The sequence below is a fragment of the Azolla caroliniana genome, unplaced genomic scaffold (genome assembly GCF_043228905.1).
Source record: "Azolla caroliniana isolate FFs.n. ecotype wild unplaced genomic scaffold, voAzoCaro1.0.p SCAF_14, whole genome shotgun sequence".
In the NCBI taxonomy this organism is placed as follows: domain Eukaryota; kingdom Viridiplantae; phylum Streptophyta; class Polypodiopsida; order Salviniales; family Salviniaceae; genus Azolla; species Azolla caroliniana.
In genome coordinates, this window is record NW_028230449.1 from 18712224 (window position 1) to 18731423 (window position 19200).

At 36.7% G+C, this 19200-nt stretch overlaps 2 protein-coding genes and 1 long non-coding RNA gene across 6 annotated transcripts; 2 read left to right on the plus strand and 1 right to left on the minus strand.

Moving 5' to 3' along the window:
• Positions 1-564: 564 nt before the first annotated feature.
• On the plus strand, positions 565-9850 carry ARIA (ARM repeat protein interacting with ABF2). Of its 3 annotated transcripts, XM_087330146.1 has the most exons (22): positions 565-902; positions 987-1035; positions 1139-1180; positions 1287-1578; positions 3935-4089; positions 4303-4475; positions 4694-4814; positions 5154-5228; positions 6296-6390; positions 6471-6546; positions 6635-6742; positions 6816-6947; positions 7063-7131; positions 7438-7497; positions 7633-7756; positions 7857-7999; positions 8647-8710; positions 8797-8876; positions 8963-9027; positions 9112-9229; positions 9312-9436; positions 9524-9850. In XM_087330146.1, the coding sequence occupies exons 4-22, from the start codon at positions 1320-1322 to the stop codon at positions 9615-9617; spliced, it is 2136 nt and encodes a 711-aa protein (XP_087186272.1). In that variant the 5' UTR covers positions 565-902; positions 987-1035; positions 1139-1180; positions 1287-1319; the 3' UTR covers positions 9618-9850. The 3 variants fall into 3 exon arrangements, with proteins under 3 accessions (XP_087186272.1, XP_087186271.1, XP_087186273.1); XM_087330145.1 differs by having other exon boundaries at positions 566-902; positions 987-1180; XM_087330147.1 differs by having other exon boundaries at positions 566-902; positions 987-1180; positions 6819-6947.
• Positions 8004-8330, plus strand: LOC147855727 (uncharacterized). The gene is made up of 2 exons (XR_015530795.1): positions 8004-8129; positions 8174-8330. It is a non-coding gene; the product is annotated as an uncharacterized LOC147855727 (long non-coding RNA).
• Positions 9851-11724: 1874 nt separating the features above from the next.
• Positions 11725-17062, minus strand: LOC147855728 (cruciferin (DUF506)). Of its 2 annotated transcripts, none has more exons than XM_087330192.1 (4): positions 16977-17062; positions 13443-14423; positions 12953-13172; positions 11725-12709 (listed from the first exon to the last, which is right to left on the minus strand). In XM_087330192.1, exons 2-4 carry the CDS (start codon positions 13869-13871, stop codon positions 12180-12182), a joined length of 1179 nt encoding a protein of 392 aa, XP_087186318.1. In that variant the 5' UTR covers positions 13872-14423; positions 16977-17062; the 3' UTR covers positions 11725-12179. The 2 variants fall into 2 exon arrangements, with proteins under 2 accessions (XP_087186318.1, XP_087186319.1); XM_087330193.1 differs by having other exon boundaries at positions 13443-14041; positions 16973-17051.
• Positions 17063-19200: the final 2138 nt, after the last annotated feature.

The following is a 19200-nucleotide window of genomic DNA, read 5'->3' on the forward strand; positions in this document are numbered from 1 at the left end:
AGAGAGAGAGAGAGAGAGAGTTGGTAAGGTTGCCCAATGGAGACCAAGTGGTCATGGGTTCAACCCCTACATTCCACAGTAGCATCTAGTGAATTAAGAGATATATATGACGTATATAATAGAGAGAAGTGAGAAAATTAGGTTTCGAACCCAAGACACAATGCTTGTAGAGTTTTAACAGCTTACCACTAAGGTAAGCTAATTATTAGTGGTAAGCTAATTACGATAAAAAAAAACGAGAGAGAGAGAGACACACACACACACACGCACACACATACACATACACACAGACAGACAGAATTTGAAAGATGTTTTGGAAACCTCTCTCTCTCTCTCTCTCACACACACACACACACACACACACACACACACACAGACACGTTCGAAACGAAAGAGAAAAAATTTGCTGCTGTTTTTTTTTTTTCTTCTCATCATCATCATCATCATCTTCATCTGCTTCTTCTTCTTCTTCTTCTTCTTCTCCATACCCCGTCCTCGCCATAGCCAACCACGAACCTGCAAATCCCATGGCCAATTCCTTCCCTCTCTAGTCCTTCACGCTTTTTCCCAGACTGTCCTTCGTCTCTGCTTCTTCTTCGCAGACAGAAAGGGAGGGTGTTAGAGAGAGAGACAGAAAGAGAGCAGCTTCATCTATTCCCTTGTCTTCTAAATCTGCTTCTGGATCTTTTTTCTTCTTCTCTCTGCAGATAGGTTCCTCCGTCTCTCCTTTTTCTTCTTCGCAGAGGAGGGAGGGAGAGAGGATCTTCACCTTCGTTCGTCTTCCTTCCCTAAATCGTTCTCGTTTTTGCTGGTTCTGGCTCCTCTCTCCCTCTTTACTCGACAGATTTCTTGCGACATCAAAGCACAGCCTTCACCGTTTCGAGATCAACACAGAATTAGTGGTAAAGTTTGATGCTATGCCTATGCACTGAGTTTAGATTCTATTTCTCCGTCTTTGATTTGACAGATTTCTCGCTGACATACAGGCTTCAGATCGAACGACACAGTGTGAAGGTGCGATGTGATGCTCAACCTGTGAGTTTACAGCTTCTGTCCTTTCTCTCTCTTTACCTTGACAGTTTACTTGCTTCATCGAATCACAGTCTTCATCTTGTCGAAATTATTACGTGGATTCAAGATTTGATGCGATGCTCAGACTCTGAGAAGACGTCTGAAACAGGTATTTTTCTACAGTTCCTCATTTTTTCACTCGTTTCAAAGCTATATATATAAATATCTATGACAACTACATATATATTTCATAGACCGGGGTTCTGTTGTTCCAGCATCTCAATTTCAATTCTGGACCCGTTTGATTCATGGAAACAAGGGTCTTCTCTGGCAACGATCGAATGGATGCGAAGTTTATAGTGTCCAGTGAAAGAAAAGGCCATAAGAGGAAACTGGCGGACACAAATCTTGCGACTGAGCCTTTTGCAGAAGGCTCTAACTCTTGTTCTCTTTCAGCTGATGTCAAAGCTCAGGTTGAAATCCTAAAGGCTTCTGTTTCAGCTTCAGAATCGGATCGTCTTGCTGCTAGGAAAGCTGCACATGCCTTAGCTGATTTTGCTAAACAAGGTGTGATCTTTTGAAGCTTTGCGAAGGTTTATTTATTTGAGTATTAGAAGTGATGCAAATATATGGTTCTTTATTGCTTCAAATCTATGCATGGTATGCTTGTTAGAAGCTATGGGAAGGTATATGATTCTTTGAGCCAGTATGATCTTTTGAAGATATGCCTTTTATGATTCTTTGAAGCAATGGAAGGAAAGCTTGTTTAAATTTATGCAAGGCATTTTCTTGAACCTATGCTATCCATGATTGTTTGAGCCTATACGAGGTATGGTTGCTCGAGCCTATGCAAGGTGTGATTGTTTGAATGTATGCAAAGGTGTGCTTTTTTGAAGTTCAGCTGCAAATGATCTTTGATTTAATCCCCACACGTTAGAGGATAGAAACCAAAATACTAATCAAACATAGTGAACATGAATTGAGATGCTAAACGTATTTGTATTGCAATAGATGCCAAGTCACAGCTATATTATATCTTACACTCACTTATATTTAAAACTACTCTGTTCAAAGGCATTTCTGCACGAATTGTTAGTCACCCTACTGAAAATAGTCAATTAAAACTGGAATCAGACATCTATAAATGAACTGTAATCTTATAATGCACATTACAGCAGGTTTGCGTATGCCTGAAGTCAATCCAGTATGATTCTACAGTTTTAATCTCTGGAAGTAGCAATCATCAATCTTGGTATTGTAGATGCAGCCAAAAGTTTTTTTGGTGTTCTAAAAAGTCTGGCCAACCTGTTAATCTTATTGCATGTGAACTATGCAATATGTTATTATAATGGTTAGCTATACAATATAATTACATATTGAGTATGAGATTTTGAAGGCCATGCAATACAAGTACAAACTGATTATGAGGGCTATCCAAGCCAATTTTGAATGAGATTTATAGTAAAGGCCTTCAAAAGTTTTCCAAGGAAAACCAAAATTTATCCATGTAAGAGCCAATGTCTTTGTGGAGACTTTCAAATGAAACCTAACATTTTCAATGTTTAAAACAATATGAAGACATTGTCAGCTTAACAATGTGAATTTCAAGGTGTCTACTGAACAAGGAATCCAATTATGCTTCCAGACAAGACTCTATAATCTAGCTTGGCTCATGGAGGATTCTAGAAGAATAATGATAATGACAAGTTTTAGGCACCATTGATTTTCTAGAAGAATTTAGCCTCTTTATCTTTGATGTTTTCACTCCTTAATCTTACCAACAGAAGTTGTGAGGCATAGGCAACCATTGTCCTTTCAAGTATGTATTCTTGTCTTCAATCCTGCCATGAAATCTTCAAGTGATGGTCATGTTTCGAGTAACATTGTGAATCGCATTACCTTGCTTAAACATCATAATAAATGATTCCATTATATATTCAAGTCATTCTTGTACATTAAGCCCCCCTATACTCATGGAGAAAACAGACACTGAATAGAAGTTTGAGTACACAATCACCTCAACAACAAGAGGCATCACGTGTTATAAATTTTACCAACTAATTGCATCTAGCCAAACGGTCTTAACAACACTAAGGAAATGTGACTTGCGATATGATTACAGAAACACAACACTAAGTTATTATTATACCTCGAGTGTAACAAGTTTATTGAAAATTGAAATATGTTTTCAATCTATATATTTTAGCTTTTTACCATTTTTAGTAGTTTTCCTACAGTAATATTATTCTGCATTTTGTGTTATTGTACCATTTTTTTCCCAAGTAACTGTTCTGGCTTTACTGTTTTCGTTTATGCCAATGTCATGTGGCATCTGAAATAAAATGTCCTATGCATGGTCTGTCTAGTGTGAGTGCATGCTGATCAGTTCTTGAATTCTAGACTGGTGCCTTTTTCACACAAATTGTAACATGAGTAACCCGTGGGAAATTATATGATGTTGGAAAATGACCTACCGAAGAAGTGAGGCATTCATATATTTCTAAATGAAGAATACATCTCAGACACTTCCAAAATTTATTAAGATTTGTTTCTCATGAATTCCACATCCATAGTCTTATAAGGAATTTGTGCATAAAATGGCATATTGATATGTTCATTAATGTTAAAATATGTGGTGTGCTTTACTGAATATTTGCACTTGTGAACAAGTAAATTATTATTACTCCTCTTATTGATCTCTTCCATTCTCCTGGATTAGAAAGAACAGAATAAAGTGACAATTTTTTATTCTCTCTACTCATGGGTGCTTTCAGTCTAATATAAACCTGTTTCAGAACTGTAATACCGTGATTTTATATTAGGAAGCTTGTTTTTGAGCTTAGTATCTATTATTGAAGGAGACTGCTCTTATTATGTGTAATGCGTGCATTCATTTTAAAATGACTTCATTATTGGTTGGCAGAGGAAAATGTTGAAGTAATTGTTGAGGAAGGTGCAGTTGATGCCTTGGTGCAACACTTACGTGCACCAATCAGCGAAGAAGAAGATGGATCTATTGCCTATGAACATGAAGTAGAGAAAGACGCTGCTTTTGCATTAGGATTACTTGCTGTAAAGGTACACACAGTTCCTTTCAATGATCAGGATTTGACTTTAGGATTTGACAGTTAATGCTATGTGCGAAATCATATCCTATGCTCCCGTTAGCTTTTCTATGGTGCAAATCATGGCAACCACTCTGCTTGTTCACTATTTTCTTAGCATCCAATATTTTAAAAATTCCTTAGCTTCAAATGCACAAGTCCATACTGATTACATCTTCCATTGCAGCCTGAACATCAAAGGCATATTGCAGATGCTGGGGCTTTATCATGTCTTGTGGTTTTGCTACAGAGGAAAGCTAGTACATCAAATGCACGTATTGTTAATGGTGTGATCCGAAGAGCTGCTGATGCTATTACAAGTCTTGCTCATGAAAACAGCAGTATCAAAACTCGTGTAAGGTAGTACCTTTCCTGAAGCTTACCTTCAAAAATCCCCTCTCTATCAATGGGTTTAATGTATGTTTAATGAATTTTATTTAGCGTTTTATGGGTACTAGTCAATATAAATCATGTTGGAACGTAGTTGGCCTCTTTAATAAATCCTTATAGTACTTAAAATCTTGTTTCTGTAATGCTACTTCCTCCAATATGTGAATCTCACTGTTTTCCTTCGACAGAACTGAGGGAGGCATTCCACCCCTCGTTGAGCTTTTGGAATCTACTGATGGCAAGGTACAACGAGCTGCCGCTGGTGCACTACGAACTCTAGCGTTTAAGAATGAAGAAAACAAAAATCAGGTAATCTTTCCAACTCAATTCATTGGTAGCGTTTATGTTTTATATCTCTGTTGAATTGGCAATTCCATATGGAATACAGGCAGTGCTTTTCATTAAAGCTATAGACAATGTATTATATGAGTTTCTTGTTCACTTAACACTGCGTTTCCTTGAGACTTGCCTGAGATCCCTCTGGCTATCACAGGGGTTATCCATTCTTGTCTCTGTCCTGTCTGATCTCTTGTGACATTTAAGTCATAGATTTGAAAATGCTCTTGGCATTATACAATAAAATCTCATCCTTCTATCCTCTTTTCTGTCAAATATGTTCCACCTTAAAATAATAATGGCCTTCTACAGATTGTGGAGCACAATGCTTTACCCACTCTCATATTCATGCTGCGATCAGAGGATATCGGTATTCATTATGAAGCGGTATGTTTTTAAATGGGTTTACTGTTTGTATTACTACAAATCTAGTATTAAATAGCTATTGTAGCTTCAGTTAGATTAGTCCTGACTGTGGATGCATGATTGCTAGAATATGTATTTATTAATTTGTACTAGCATTTTAGTGGGCATTTTTCAATATGAAATAAGAAGACATTTCAATTTGTACGAATATGCATTTAACAATTGAGAGCTATGGCTGGAAGAACAAGAGTCATATACCTTTGATTTTATAAAGTTTATTGCAACTTTTAAGCATGTATAGCTTGTTTAATAAGTTATTGTCATAAAGCAGCAGGGAACTTCGAACAAACAGAAAAGGATCCAGACCTTGAAATTCACCATGTACTAACTAGACATGCATTTTTTCTTATATATAATATCAATGTGATGGAATCAGATATTAGATTCTTGAAAAACAGTCAGATTGGCCAATAGGGGCCAAATTATAACCTTGGTAATACTTAGAGTCTAGGTGTTGCAATCATGCATTCTTCCATTAACATATGAAAGTCTGTAATCATTGATATTCTATCATGTAGTGCCCAATAAAAAGATACACCAAAACACTCTCTGCACTGATATCTTAATATGGAAATAGACTGGGGTTTAAGTTGAACTTAAGCTGTAAACTTTCTATTCAGGCATTGCTAACTACAACAGGCATCACTAGCATTCAAAATTTTAAAAAGATTTGAATCAGTTTGAATGAAAACTAACCAAATGTCTTTCACAACTATAGAATGCATGTGAGAGCGGTCTTAAATATTTCCTAGGCGCAATAAAAGCTGAAAGCTTGATATTTTTCAAATGACTATCTGTAGGCCTGATCTGATTTGCATTGATTAAGGGGCAAACATTTAGTTGGTTTCACTCTTATCAACAGTTCCTTGCCTTTAAATATTTGAAAAATATTTCCTCTGGAATGTGAACAAATTTGAGATGAAACTGCTTCAGTATATATATATATTCCTTGCTTTTGTTGTGATAAGTCTCATATGAAACTCAGTTCTGTACAAAGATGCAAAGGCAAGTTTACTTTTCTTATGCAGGTAGGGGTCATAGGAAACCTCGTACATTCCTCTGTGAACATAAAAAAGGAAGTGCTGCAAGCTGGTGCCCTACAACCTGTAATTGGCTTACTAAGGTTGGTACTAAGATGAATTACTAGTTCAATATTCTAACAAAAGGAAGTCCAACTATTTAATAGAAGTTATCTCATGCCAGCTCGAGGTGCCGAGAGAGCCAGCGAGAGGCAGCACTACTTCTCGGGCAGTTTGCAACAACAGATCCTGAATGCAAGGTGGTTAAGGTGTCTATTCATTGTCTCTTTTAAGTCTTTAGAAGTGGTTAATTAACATGCTTTGGATATGCTGTATTTTGGATTGCAGGTTCACATAGTCCAGAGAGGTGCTGTCAGACCTCTGATTCAGATGCTTGAAGCCACAGATCCTCAGTTAAGAGAGATGGCTGCATTTGCACTTGGACGTCTGGCACAGGTAGTTGAGTACAAGGACATTCGTTTTCATATCATTGCTCAAAAATTTACCACAACATGATTCCTTGCTATAGCAGAACAAGCATAACCAAGCTGGAATTGTGCATGATGGAGGACTGAAACCATTATTAGAGCTTTTGGATTCCAAAAATGGATCATTGCAGCATAATGCCGCTTTTGCATTATATGGGTTGGCTGAAAATGGGGTAACTATTTGTTTCAGTGTTGTTACATATATGTTGGAAGACACATAAATGTGCATATCCTCTAATATCAGGTTCTATTGAGGAATAAAGTCATAGTATATTTTTTGTGTCCCAGGATAACGTTTCTGATATTGTAAAGGAAGGGGGTGTGCAAAGGCTCCAAGATGGGGATCTTATTGTTCAGGTGAAGACTTGCTGGATGACCATTATATGTTGCGTATATTCTTCCTTGTTTTGTCTTGTCATCATGTTGAAAAAAGTGCTCCTGGCCCAGAGTGTGCTTCATATACAAAAAAATGACTGTTCCGAAGTGTCAGCATTTCTCTTAAGCTTGTAAATTTACTCTATTGTGAAGTAACGGGGCGAGCTTTTATATTACTTTTTGTGGGCCTGCTATTGTTAACAAGTTCTGATATCCTGTTTGGGAAATGTTAGCACAAGTTTTGGAATCTCATATTAGTTGTAGTCATGAGGTATTTGATCTTTTCAGGCATCAAAAGATTGTGTAGCGAAGACACTCAAGAGGCTTGAAGAAAATATTAATGGTCCGGTATGGTCTCAACATTTTGCTTGCAGCTTATTGTTTCCAAGTAAAAATTAGGCATATTTGCGCTAGCTCAAATCCGTGTTTTTAAGAATGTGTTTCATTGCCAGACAAACATAATAATGTATTTGGTGTCTTCAGGTCCTTAAGCATCTTTTGTACTTGATGCGTCTCCCTGATAAAAGTGTGCAGAGGAGGGTTGCATTAACTCTATCTCATTTGTGTCTTCCTGATGATCAACGCACAATCTTTATAGAGAATAATGGTAGTACTTCACTTTTTTTTACTGGTTGTTATTTGATAAGATGTTTGAGGCTAATTAAGGCTCTATGGTTAAAGACCTTTATTTGTGCATTTGACTTTAGGGATGGAGATATTATTAGGCCTTTTGAGTAGCTTTTCAAACCCAAAGCAGCAGCGAGATGGAGCATTGGCACTTTACACATTAGTGAAGAGGGCTACAGCTTTGTCCCCTATTGATGCTGCTCCACCACCACCTCCGCCACAGGTCTCTTGAATTATATCTTTGTTTTCTCTATGGATTCTGAATGTGCTTTTATGTTAGACGTTTCTGTTTTGTCTATGTTTCCCAAATCTCATCATGTATATATGGCACACCAGTACCATATCATGATTGTGTTCTAAATCATAAATTTGTGTTTGGCAATTTATTCTTTTGGAGTATCAAAGTCACCCAAACTTGCACTGGGGGCATTTGAGCCTTTTAAATGCCTCGGTAAAGTACATACTCTATGGTCATTTAGCATCTAGGTAACAATTCAGTATTTGAATTATTACTATATGGAACAAACTAAAAATCTATGCTACACATTTATCTTGCTATTAATTTGACTATGCTACAATGTAAACAACTTCATTACTAGATAATAGAAATATGTGGTTGCATGATCAATGCCATCTATCTGGGGCCAGTGTGCTAAAACAATGGAATGAAATTCAATATTGGTAGAAAAGTAAATCTAGAATCTAGATTGAAAATGAGAAAAAAAGAAAGAATAAAAATCTAAGGAGAGCTCAGAATGTGCCCCTTTGGTCGGGCCAAAACTATTTCAGGTAAAAGATTGGAATCACCACTAAAAACGTATTTGGTACTAAACAAATAGCATTGTAGTTATTGCTTATGTTGGAATGTAGGTCTATCTTGGAGAGAGATACGTCAACAGTAGCACCTTGTCAGATGTGACCTTTTTGGTTGAAGGTATTTCCCGAACAGCATCAACTTTTTGTTTTCAAATACATCTCCATTTTAAACTGCAGTTTTGTTGGGAACCTGGTGCACCTCAGGGAGCAGGTTCTACGCACACCGTATTGCACTCCTTGCTTCCTCTGATGCCTTTCGTGCAATGTTTGATGGAGGCTATAGGGTATGTGTTGTACTTGGTCCTACTTGAACTTGATTTTTCACAAGAGAAGGTCACTTAAGTCTTCTCAAATGTATCTCATGTTCTAGGAAAAGGAAGCTAAGGACATTGAGATACCGAACATAAGCTGGAATGTCTTTGAGTTAATGATGAGGTAAGCATACAGAAAAAGTTTGATCTGCCGTCCATATTATGTGTCTATGCTTTATAATTCTTCTATATTTGGGGTTGTCTCCAGGTTTATATACACGGGGAATGTAGAGGTTACTAGTGAATTGGCTCAAGACCTCCTAAGGGCGGCAGACCAATACTTGCTTGAGGGCTTGAAACGATTGTGCGAACATGCAATAGCACAGGTATTGCATCCACTGCCAATCATGTTGATAAAGTCTACTTTAAAAAATGTTAGCGTAACTGATTTACTATGTGTGTTTTCAGGATCTAACTGTTGAGAATGTGGCAAACGTGTATGACTTAGCGGAAGCTTATCATGCTCTGTCATTGCGCCATACATGTGTGCTATTCATTTTAGAACAACATAAACAGATGTCTTCAATGATTGGGTTATTTTCTGCTACTGACCGTGCCTTTTTTCATCTCTTTGGTTATGTCATTCCCATTGTTAACTCAATTTTTATGTCTTCACTCAGGTATCCAGCACTTATTCAAAGAATTATTCCTGAGATTCGGGACTATCTACAAAGGATCTTAAGACCCCAACCTTGTGTAAGAAATCATCCTTAGAGCTTTGATCCCACTACAATTTAGCTGGCGGACAAAACAAAAAGCAGTTCATCATAAAGGGGTCTGAAAGCAGCTCATACATAATCGTTTCTTTTGGTTAACCAAAATTTTCCATCATACATATTGTAACTCAGTCCTGTGCTTTTAGAGCAAAGCTTAGGCGGCTCCTATCTTTAAAGCATTGAGCAATTTACATGTAATGATATTTGAAAAAGTGTTTTTTTCTTTAACTAGTCAATTTTGATGTCTATATGTTGTCTTTGGGTGATTAGAGTGCAGTATATAATAAATATAAACCTCATTGTTAATTAGTAGAGTGGAATGTTGGCAGGATGAACAAAAAGGTTTTGCGGCATGCATCATAACCTCTTTGTTCATTATGCTGACTTGTTTCTTTTGTTTTTTTACTTTCACCAAGCTCGAATGCCAGAGGTTATTTTGTACATAAACAATTTAGTATATGCGAGAAGTATATTATATGCAGAATATTGTACGGAGATTCAAAGTTTCATGCAAAGCAAACATCTGCATGGAGAATGAGCATTCAATAGGTTTCTCCCTGGGCATGTCTAGGAGGTTATTTCAGTACCTGTGCTTCTACTGTACTAGCTAGGGTAGACTATTCAGTGTATCATTGGGGTGTGCACATTTATCTAGTTCAGTAGCAGCTCAACATAGTAGTTACCATGGTTATTATATTGTGGTTCCAATTTCTACACCCCTGTTGCTCCTGCATGTATGTAGTGATGTGTTGTCTTGAATGTTTTTTGATCCCCTTTCTGGTTACTGAGTTGAATGTATTTTGGTAGAGAAATACTGAATTACAAATTGGAGGCTTTCTTTATCATTCTCTTTCTATGTTGTGAAGAGTATAGATTACGACAGTCATTTTATCATAGTACATTCCACCTATGCTTCTGTCGACCATGTTACCATCCAAATTGAGTGCAGCTTCTCTTTTTTGTAAATAATGGCTTTCAATACGAAAGAGAAAACATGACCATGACTATTAACTTACAACGAAGTATAGAACCCTTCTTGGGATCTAAATACTTACTATGGCTACAAACTCAATTCCACACTACAGTTCTAGGAATATGTTGATATGTGACCTTATAGAGCTCAATGAAGGCATGCCACATGTTCCTATTGAACCATAACCCCCAATATCTCAATTGAATCTCTCTCTCTCTCTCTCTCTCTTTCACACACAAAATATTGGCCAACCGGTATTAGAAGACACCTATTTCAAACAAACATCTTAGCTTATTGAGTATAAATTTCATCAATGTTCACTTATGCTCTCTCTCTCTCTCTCTCTTTCACACACACACAAAATATTGGCCAACTGGTATTAGAAGACACCTATTTCAAACAAACATCTTAGCTTATTGAGTATAAATTTCATCAATTTTCACTTATGCTTGACACAGTTCCATTCAGAATTTGCATTAGAGTTTCAAGATGAGTTATATATACTTTTGAATTGTGATGAATTTCATGATTTGTTTTTTTTGGGAATCCTCAGCTTTTCATCAATGTCCATAAACGATCTCAATAAAGAACTAATAGAAAACAAAGTTTGAAACTCATTTAGTTTTCATAAATGTGAACGTGCTCTCATTCAAGACTAAGTCAGAGACATTAATATATTTGAAGCCTTCAGATCTTCATTGATTATTCCAGAACCAGTCTATTAGTTAAATGGTGTTCCATATTTTTAGCAGCAATGGGTCCCTGTTTACCTGTTTGACGATCAGATTGAATGCAGGCTATGATATTCACGAGTGGGAGCTCTTCAACATTCAGTTTGCTTGGAACGAGATCAGAAAGACACATCATTAAATTCAAACAAACTTCTTAAATCTTACTCGATGTAAGAATCTACCCTTTCCATAAATTTACATCTCTCATAAATTTATTACGAACCAAAGACCTCAGATTGATTGCATTTTGTAAATGCTCGGAAATAGAAATAGAATAGTTAGAACCATATATCATCATACTTTATTTTATTGGGAAAAATGTTCTACACAGCAAGAATCATAGTGGCCATTCCACTGCTTAGAAGATGATGGCACACTACTTATTGAAGCCTTCAACAAAGTTAAGCAAAATTTTCTTATATATATTTATAGCAAAACAATACTGAATTAAAATCGCCATGGCTATCCTGATGTCCTTTTTGTGTCTTTGTTTTTCATTTCCTCGACATAGCTCAACGTTGAGTAACCGAAGAATATATAACTTATGATCACTGATATTTATGTCGCAAAAAACTCAACTCTATACACTGGTCTTACAAGCAAGAACAATGCCAGGAAGCCGACATTGATATATATATAACACATATATATAGGTTGGTGTATAAACATATAACTTGAACTTAATAAAATCATGACCTGAACCTATTCTCTCTGCCTTGCAGGAAAATAACTTCTTAACCTTTGATCTGAACCTTTGATTGGATGAAAACTTCATACTTACCTTTCCTAAGCTTTTTCTCTGCTTCAGCCACACTATTATTCGGGGTTTTTCTGATGCGAGATATTATAAAATTGCTTATGATAAATACTTAGATCCTCTATTCGATCTCCATGCCTTTGGAAAATAGACAACTCGATTATTACTATCTAAAGAATTGGCCTTTCCAACAACATGGTTCTTCTCACTCTCTGTTGCAATACATTGCTTCAAATGTCTTAATTGCTGTAGGCATTGCTTTGCTCTCACTTGGTCCCTCCATGGTGTTGTAGTTTTACCTTGAATGTATAGATCGTTCGCACTCCTCTCATAAGGAGACATCCACTTTGCAGTCATATACTCAAGCGTTCTCCAAGGAGGAAGGGGCATTAAATTCTGCTTCAACGATAATTTTGCAGCTTCAGCCATAACTTGCAAGGTTTGTTTCAGCTTTTCTGCTGATCCAACAAAAATAACTGGTAAAAGCTTTAATGCTGCTGCGTAAGAATGTGTGGGTCGAGCTATCTCAAATTGGCTTAAAAAATCCACATCCACAATCAATCGATCTTGATCGATACTCAATGTATTCTTTTCACTGTCCAAGCAAACATCAATATACTCATACTCACCTGAGTGATTCAACATCAGAAAGAGGTTAATTCTTTGTTTAATCTCCATATCAATCTCAAAGACACTCAAGAAAAGAACTAGCAATGGACACTGTAATATCCAGCAACAAAGAACTAGCAAAGTTTAGAGACTATGAAAATAGAATAAAAAAGAAAGCATGATCTATAACAATCAACACAACTGGTAAAAACTAAGAGTTTTTGAAAATATAATAGCGATGGAAACTGTGCTTAGGCACTTACCCCGTGGTAATTTTCCTGAGTTAGACCACTTTGAACTGCAAATGGCAGCATCACATCCTGAAAGTCTGAGGTGTTTTACAAATAAGCGACGTATACATCCTCCATTGCATTCTGTGCCTTTCTTGTTACATATCAAATCAATCTCTTTTATGGAGAGGGAAAGCATCGTAAGAGTACTTAGAAGCTCTCTTTCTGCAGGAGTAGAATTAGATTTCAGTGCCTGAAGCATAGAAGAATCACAATCAGTGCCTGAAGCAAGAAACAAAAAAGTGAAAGGAAAACTATGTTCTACATGAATAATAGCACCTAGTTTAAGGTTCCTGACTCTACAAACAAGTCCTTTTTGATGAAAACTAAATTCCCTATTCTATACAAAGAATACAAACAAGTCTTTTTTAATGAAAACGAAATTCCCTATTCTATGTAGCATTCCAGAAGATACAGAACATTTCTTTTTTCTCTTTTCTGCATGAAGAAACAAAATAAGTACCTGAAGAGTCTCAAAAAGCTTTGGTCCATTAGTGATGCCATTCTCACCATCACTACTCTCTGGAAAATCTGATCCATAACTTCCATTCTCCATGAAATCATGTACCATGGCTGCCAAGTCATGTTCGCTTTCAGCACTTCCATGAAGGTCGGATGGGAATTCTAAAGCAAAATGGCAATTATCCTTGTTGTGAACCTGGTCATTGTGATTTATTAACAAGTGGTTATTGTGTTGATTAATTCTTGGTTCTTCTGGCAAATCCAAGGTTGTCTCATTCACATCGTATCTAACAGTAGTTAGGTGATTCAGTGGCATACGCCTGAAGTCTGTAGATCTGGTGGAAGGAATCCGAGAGGGAAGAGGAAATTGTATAGGACAAAAATGAAGCGCATCAGCATCCCTCAGATGATGCGAGAGGAGGCCGGGCATGCCTTTGTCCAGTGACAAGAATGATAATTATTAGATGGACCAATCCAACCTCTACTCTTAGATTTTTGCCAATCAGAGAAACTACGATCAAAAGAGTTAGGCAATGCTTAATTTTTCTGCGATGTTGATAATGCTCAGAATGGCTGTGACATCAACAATGCTTGATATGCCTGTGATATCAAACAATGCTAGTTATGCAGATGAAGTGTATTGATCCCGTGTTAAAATACGTTACTAGATGCTGCCTTCTGTGTGTATGTGTGCGGATGATATTTACACAGAAATCAAATCACATGGTTTATAAAACGTCCCTTTATGGTAAGAGATCAGCAGACCATATAGTTCTTAGCAATTTTGTAATTAAAGCAAAAGGCAGAAGAGAATAATAAAACAGGTTTGCTGAAAGAGAGAAGAGTAAATACAAATTGAAGAAAACCGAAAAAAGACAGAGATGTATTTATGTAGATCGGAGAGCAATCAAATCAAAATCATATAGGTTTGGCTATTAACCAGCCAAAGCAATGAAGGCTCAAATAAAATAGTTTGAGAAACCTGCAAAGATCACAGAACCAAACAAATGGAAAAAGGAATCCAAATTAGTTTCCATACATTACTCGCAAAAGCAAATTACAGAAGAAGAAATCAAAACATATAGGTGTGGTCATTACTCTGCAAACGCAATTAAGACTAATATCAAATAGTTTTGACAAATCTGCATAACATACCGAACCAGATAAAATGGAAAAAAGAATACAAATAAGTTTCAATAAATTACTTGCAAAAGCAAATTAGGCAGACAAAAAAAGAAACTAATTTGTCTTGAAAGAGAGGAGAGGATTTCAACGAAAACGAAATACAGGAAAGAGATGAGGTGTATTCTGATGATCAGAGATCAACCATATCGAAAGAGGTAACCCGATGTATTGTAATGATAAAATGAAATGGAATCGAAAACAGAGAGGTGAGGTGTAGTGTAATGATCAGAGAACAATCAATATGAAATAGAATTTTGGTGAGCCGTATGTTGATCAGAGATCAACAAAAAAACAAAATATTCGCTTTGGTACAACCGCAAAGGACATGAAAGCGGAGAAAGGTAACAAGCCTGATCCTTCAAAAGTGACCCGACGGGAAAGGACAAAAGTTTACAAAAAATAGTAGAAAATAAGAGATCTGATCAGATGTTATAACGTTAAGAAAGGAAGAGGTCAGATCAGACTTGAATTAGGAAACGAATAAAGAGATCAGACTTGTAGCGATGGTGGAAGAAGGTTCAAGAAATGAGAAGGAGGAGAAGAAGAAGACGATATAATAATGCGTGAATATTTGACTCTGAGAAAAGCAATTTTACCACGCGGCACAAACATATAGATTTATATAATATACACGCGCGTATACACGCGCGCGGTCGTTCACAGAAACACATATATGTATATTACGCATACGAGTTAACGTCCTCCCGAAGCCAAGCCATATCCTATTCTCTCCCACCATACCTCCGTCTATCACACACAATTACAAATGATTGATATACATACATGTGAGGACTCAAGAGTTTACCCCTATTTCACTGCACACATTCAGGAATAATATAATCCTTTTCATGTTGCTTTTCTCTGATCTCTTATCTTTTTTCAATGCCTTCAAATCTTTCTTCACCTTTTTTCCTCTTAAGTACTCTTTTTGATCCTTTCCTATTCCTTCATCTAATTTCTCTACCTTTTTCCTCATTCCTTTTAATCCGTTCTATCTCCAATCTAATTTCTTCATCTTTCTCTCGCATTTCTTTTACACTCTTTTAAATAGCTGCTTCTATTCCGAGGATTTCTCCCCTATCTCTTCCTTTTCTTAATCCTTTCTAACTTTATTCCCTGCAGAAAATATCCTATCCTAAAATTCTATGATCCTTTTTCTCTAGTATGCAGACAGATGAAGTGGCTATGTTCCCTCTCATTCTTAATACTCTCTAATTCCTTAATGTGTACATAGGACGAGATTGAAACAAACTTATTCTTAATCTAATATATCCTTTCAACTGCAGATGCGTGAAATGTCTTTTTCTTTCTCTCTCACATCCTCAGACCTATAGACAGAAAGAGACAACTTTCCATTCTATGTTTTGGTGAACATCATTGTTCTACTGATTGTACTATTTAATTTAATTTTTCATCAAAGACAACGCAATGATAACAGAATTCGAATTTACTGAATTCCCATTCCTAAACACCCTCACCATTTTTCGTTCAGCTACTTCAATTCTAACAAATTAGTCAAGTAATTTCCCGTTACCATTATGAAGATGTTGAATTGCACTTGCCACTAACCACAATGACTTCTGAGAGATTATATCTTCATTAATAAAACCAATTCCAGTTCAAGAATCATTTAGGTTTTTACATTAAAAATGGCAGGACGCATATATTATATAAATAGTCATCAATATCAATCGAAACAATACATTTAGACTTCCAAACTGCTGCAAAACGAAAGGAATTAAGCCTGACGGGAATTGCTTTCATTAGGGAATAGAAATCACAAATAACGAGACAATTATGCGGCAGATCAAAGGACCAGAAAAAATGAATAAAAAAAGCATTGTGGAGAATTAAAACTAGCAGAGAACAATATTGTTTCATAAGAAATCTTACTATTTTGTTAAAGAATAAGACGATAATGAGTCGAAAGAGCAGATACCGATATGAATTAACAATAAAATTATAGATAGTGCAAAGTCATTCAATCTTTGGACAAGATTGATGTACAGAACTAATATTAAGAATAAAAAGATATCATTACAATGGGACGATGGATAAAAAGTGTACCGTTCAATGTGACGAATCCAAGAATCAGGAAATCCATCAAAGTGAATGTTATCATACAGGAAAGACCATAAGAGAAACAAGATAAAGTGCAGGTTGTATCAAAAGACCCGAGTGAGCATATTATATATCAATATAGGACGAATGCTTATGTAAATCAACAAATCGGAATGAATAACGCAACCACCGGTACAAATAGATCCAGTCTCAGAGAAATTAACAAATCATTCGAAGTCATGAATAGAAAGGAGAGAGATCGGCCATGGAGAAAGAGGAACTTACTCACTTTGCCAGGCGTGATGATGAATGCTACTTTGTTGGAAGCCTAATTGATGCACCTGCTGAGGATATTGTGTTTTCTCAGGGGGGGGGGGAGAGAGAGAGAGAGAGAGAGAGATAATGATGACGATGACGTCTTCAGAACATACAGAGCGATTGAATGAAATAAATAGAGGTGTTTCCTCAGAGAGATTAGGGAGAGAGAAAGAAGGAAGTAGAGATGATTTGTCGGCGAGAGAGAGAGAGTGAGAGGGAGGGAGACGATGTGTGAGAAGCAGGAGAAGAAGAAGATGATGTTTCTCTGAGACAGACAAAGAGAGATGATGATAATGATAGCGATGGTGTTTCTCTGAGAGACAGAGAGAGACGATGGTGTTCCTCTGAGAGAGAGAAAGAGAGAGAAGATAGTGTTTCTCTGAGAGAGAGAGAGAGAGAGAGAGAGAGAGAGAGAGAGAGAGAGAGATAATGATGACGACGATATTTCTCAGTCAGAGAGAGAGAGAGAGAAGTGTGTGTATTATGTCGTAGATCAAAAAAGAGAGGGAGGGGTTCGTATAAAACAGGAGACGAAGAAGAAGAAGAAGAAATCGCGCCGCTGTATTTAGCGGGACCTGCCGCTACATTTAGCGGCGAGGTTAGCGGCGTCCCTAAGACAGAAACCTCTAACTGCTTCTCCTCTCTCTCTTCCGTCAGCATGACGACGCATATCCAAATTTAAACCATTTCTAAAAGACTCACTCGCGCACACACACACACACGGAGATCCGAGATTAAAATAAGTAAATAGAATAAAATGAAATGAAATAAAATAAAATCAAAGCCCATTTTGTTTGTTTTTGTTTTCCTCTCTCTCCAGATAAAAAAAAAGGCTTTTGTGCTTTTCCTCTCTCTAATAATATATTTAAAGCAAATAAAATAAACCCAAGAAGAAGTAAAAAAGGAAAAAACAAAAAACAAATGAAATTTAAAGAAAAAAAGAAAAAAAGAGAAAACAGGAGAGACAGTAAAAAGTTGCCCATAAATTATTATTTGTTTTGTTAGTTTTTAAAAAAATGCAAGAAACTTTTAAAAGGTGCAAAAGAAGAAAAAAAAGGAAGAGCTTCGAATTAATTGTTTATTTGCACCGAATTCAATTTAAAGGATAATAAGGCCAAGAAGCTTGTTTTTGTTCTGGGGGGTTTTCGGCACTAAAAAACAAATAACAGAGCAAGTAAGGAAGAAGAAAAGAAGAAAAAGGGGAAAAGAAGAAAAAAGAGAAGGCTTTTTCGCGTCATATTTTGAGATTGGAGGCTTCTTTTTGTTTCTATTATACTTATGAAGTTAGTTGGAAAGCATGTGTTGAATTAAGATATGAGGTGCCTCCAATTTCCTTTTTGTGTGTGTGTGAGTGTCTCTTCTCTCTCCTTAGAGATCTACAAAGCCCCACCAACCAAAGCTCATGTTCTTGCTTGATGCCCTTCACATGAGTCACACACACACATACAAACATCCCTCGCTCTCTCTCATATCTATCTATCTATATATATGTAGTATAATGCTCCCATGCATGCATTGTCGTTCTTCACATGAAACTTGCACCATAGCTTCGGTTCTGTTTCTCTCTGATCAGATGTCAAGCGCTTGCATTCACACACCAACACACACACACACACACACACACACACACACACACACTTGTCTCCCTTTCGATCCGTATACCCTCTTGGCACATGAGAGTTGCCTTGTTGCCACCCCACCTTCAGATTGCAGTCGAAAGCTCGACGGTGACATACACCCCTTTGACCATAGCTCAGAAAAACATGAGATATGTAAACCATGTGTCCTTAACAATGTATGCCTAGAAAATAGAGTTGTTTGCTAGGGTTATGGCTATGGTTCAAGCTTCACAAATACATGCAAGTCGCCAAATGCATTATCATACTTAGTTTGATATGATAAGTTATCGCCCGACTCGTTATAGATTATGTTTTTGTTTTATCTTCTTAGCTATGAAATTGATAAGGTTCGATATCAAACTTATGTTGTTCACAAAAATACGAAACTTTCTATCCTCTCGTACCCCAATATCCAAACAAAGAAGGGTACTCCAAAGAATGCAATGCTTACCCATTCACCAACGGCTCAAAATCGACCTATATTTGCTATTTGCATCGTGACATGGGAAATGTAGGTTGACCAATTATTACGTTATAGGAGGTGAAAAACATCCCTCATACTAGGCTTGATGATTG

Bases quoted from the DNA above. Each gene is read 5' to 3' on its own strand.
- ARIA (XM_087330146.1), top strand. From the start codon at position 1,320: ATGGAAACAAGGGTCTTCTCTGGCAACGATCGAATGGATGCGAAGTTT. The intron at 4,476-4,693 runs GTAGTACCTTTC...TTCCTTCGACAG, and splicing joins AGTATCAAAACTCGTGTAAG to AACTGAGGGAGGCATTCCAC. The intron at 6,547-6,634 runs GTGGTTAAGGTG...TTTGGATTGCAG, and splicing joins CAACAGATCCTGAATGCAAG to GTTCACATAGTCCAGAGAGG.
- LOC147855728 (XM_087330192.1), bottom strand. From the start codon at position 13,871: ATGCCCGGCCTCCTCTCGCATCATCTGAGGGATGCTGATGCGCTTCAT. The intron at 13,173-13,442 runs GTACTTATTTTG...TCTATGCTTCAG, and splicing joins AGCTTTTTGAGACTCTTCAG to GCACTGAAATCTAATTCTAC. The intron at 12,710-12,952 runs GTAAGTGCCTAA...TGAATCACTCAG, and splicing joins CTCAGGAAAATTACCACGGG to GTGAGTATGAGTATATTGAT.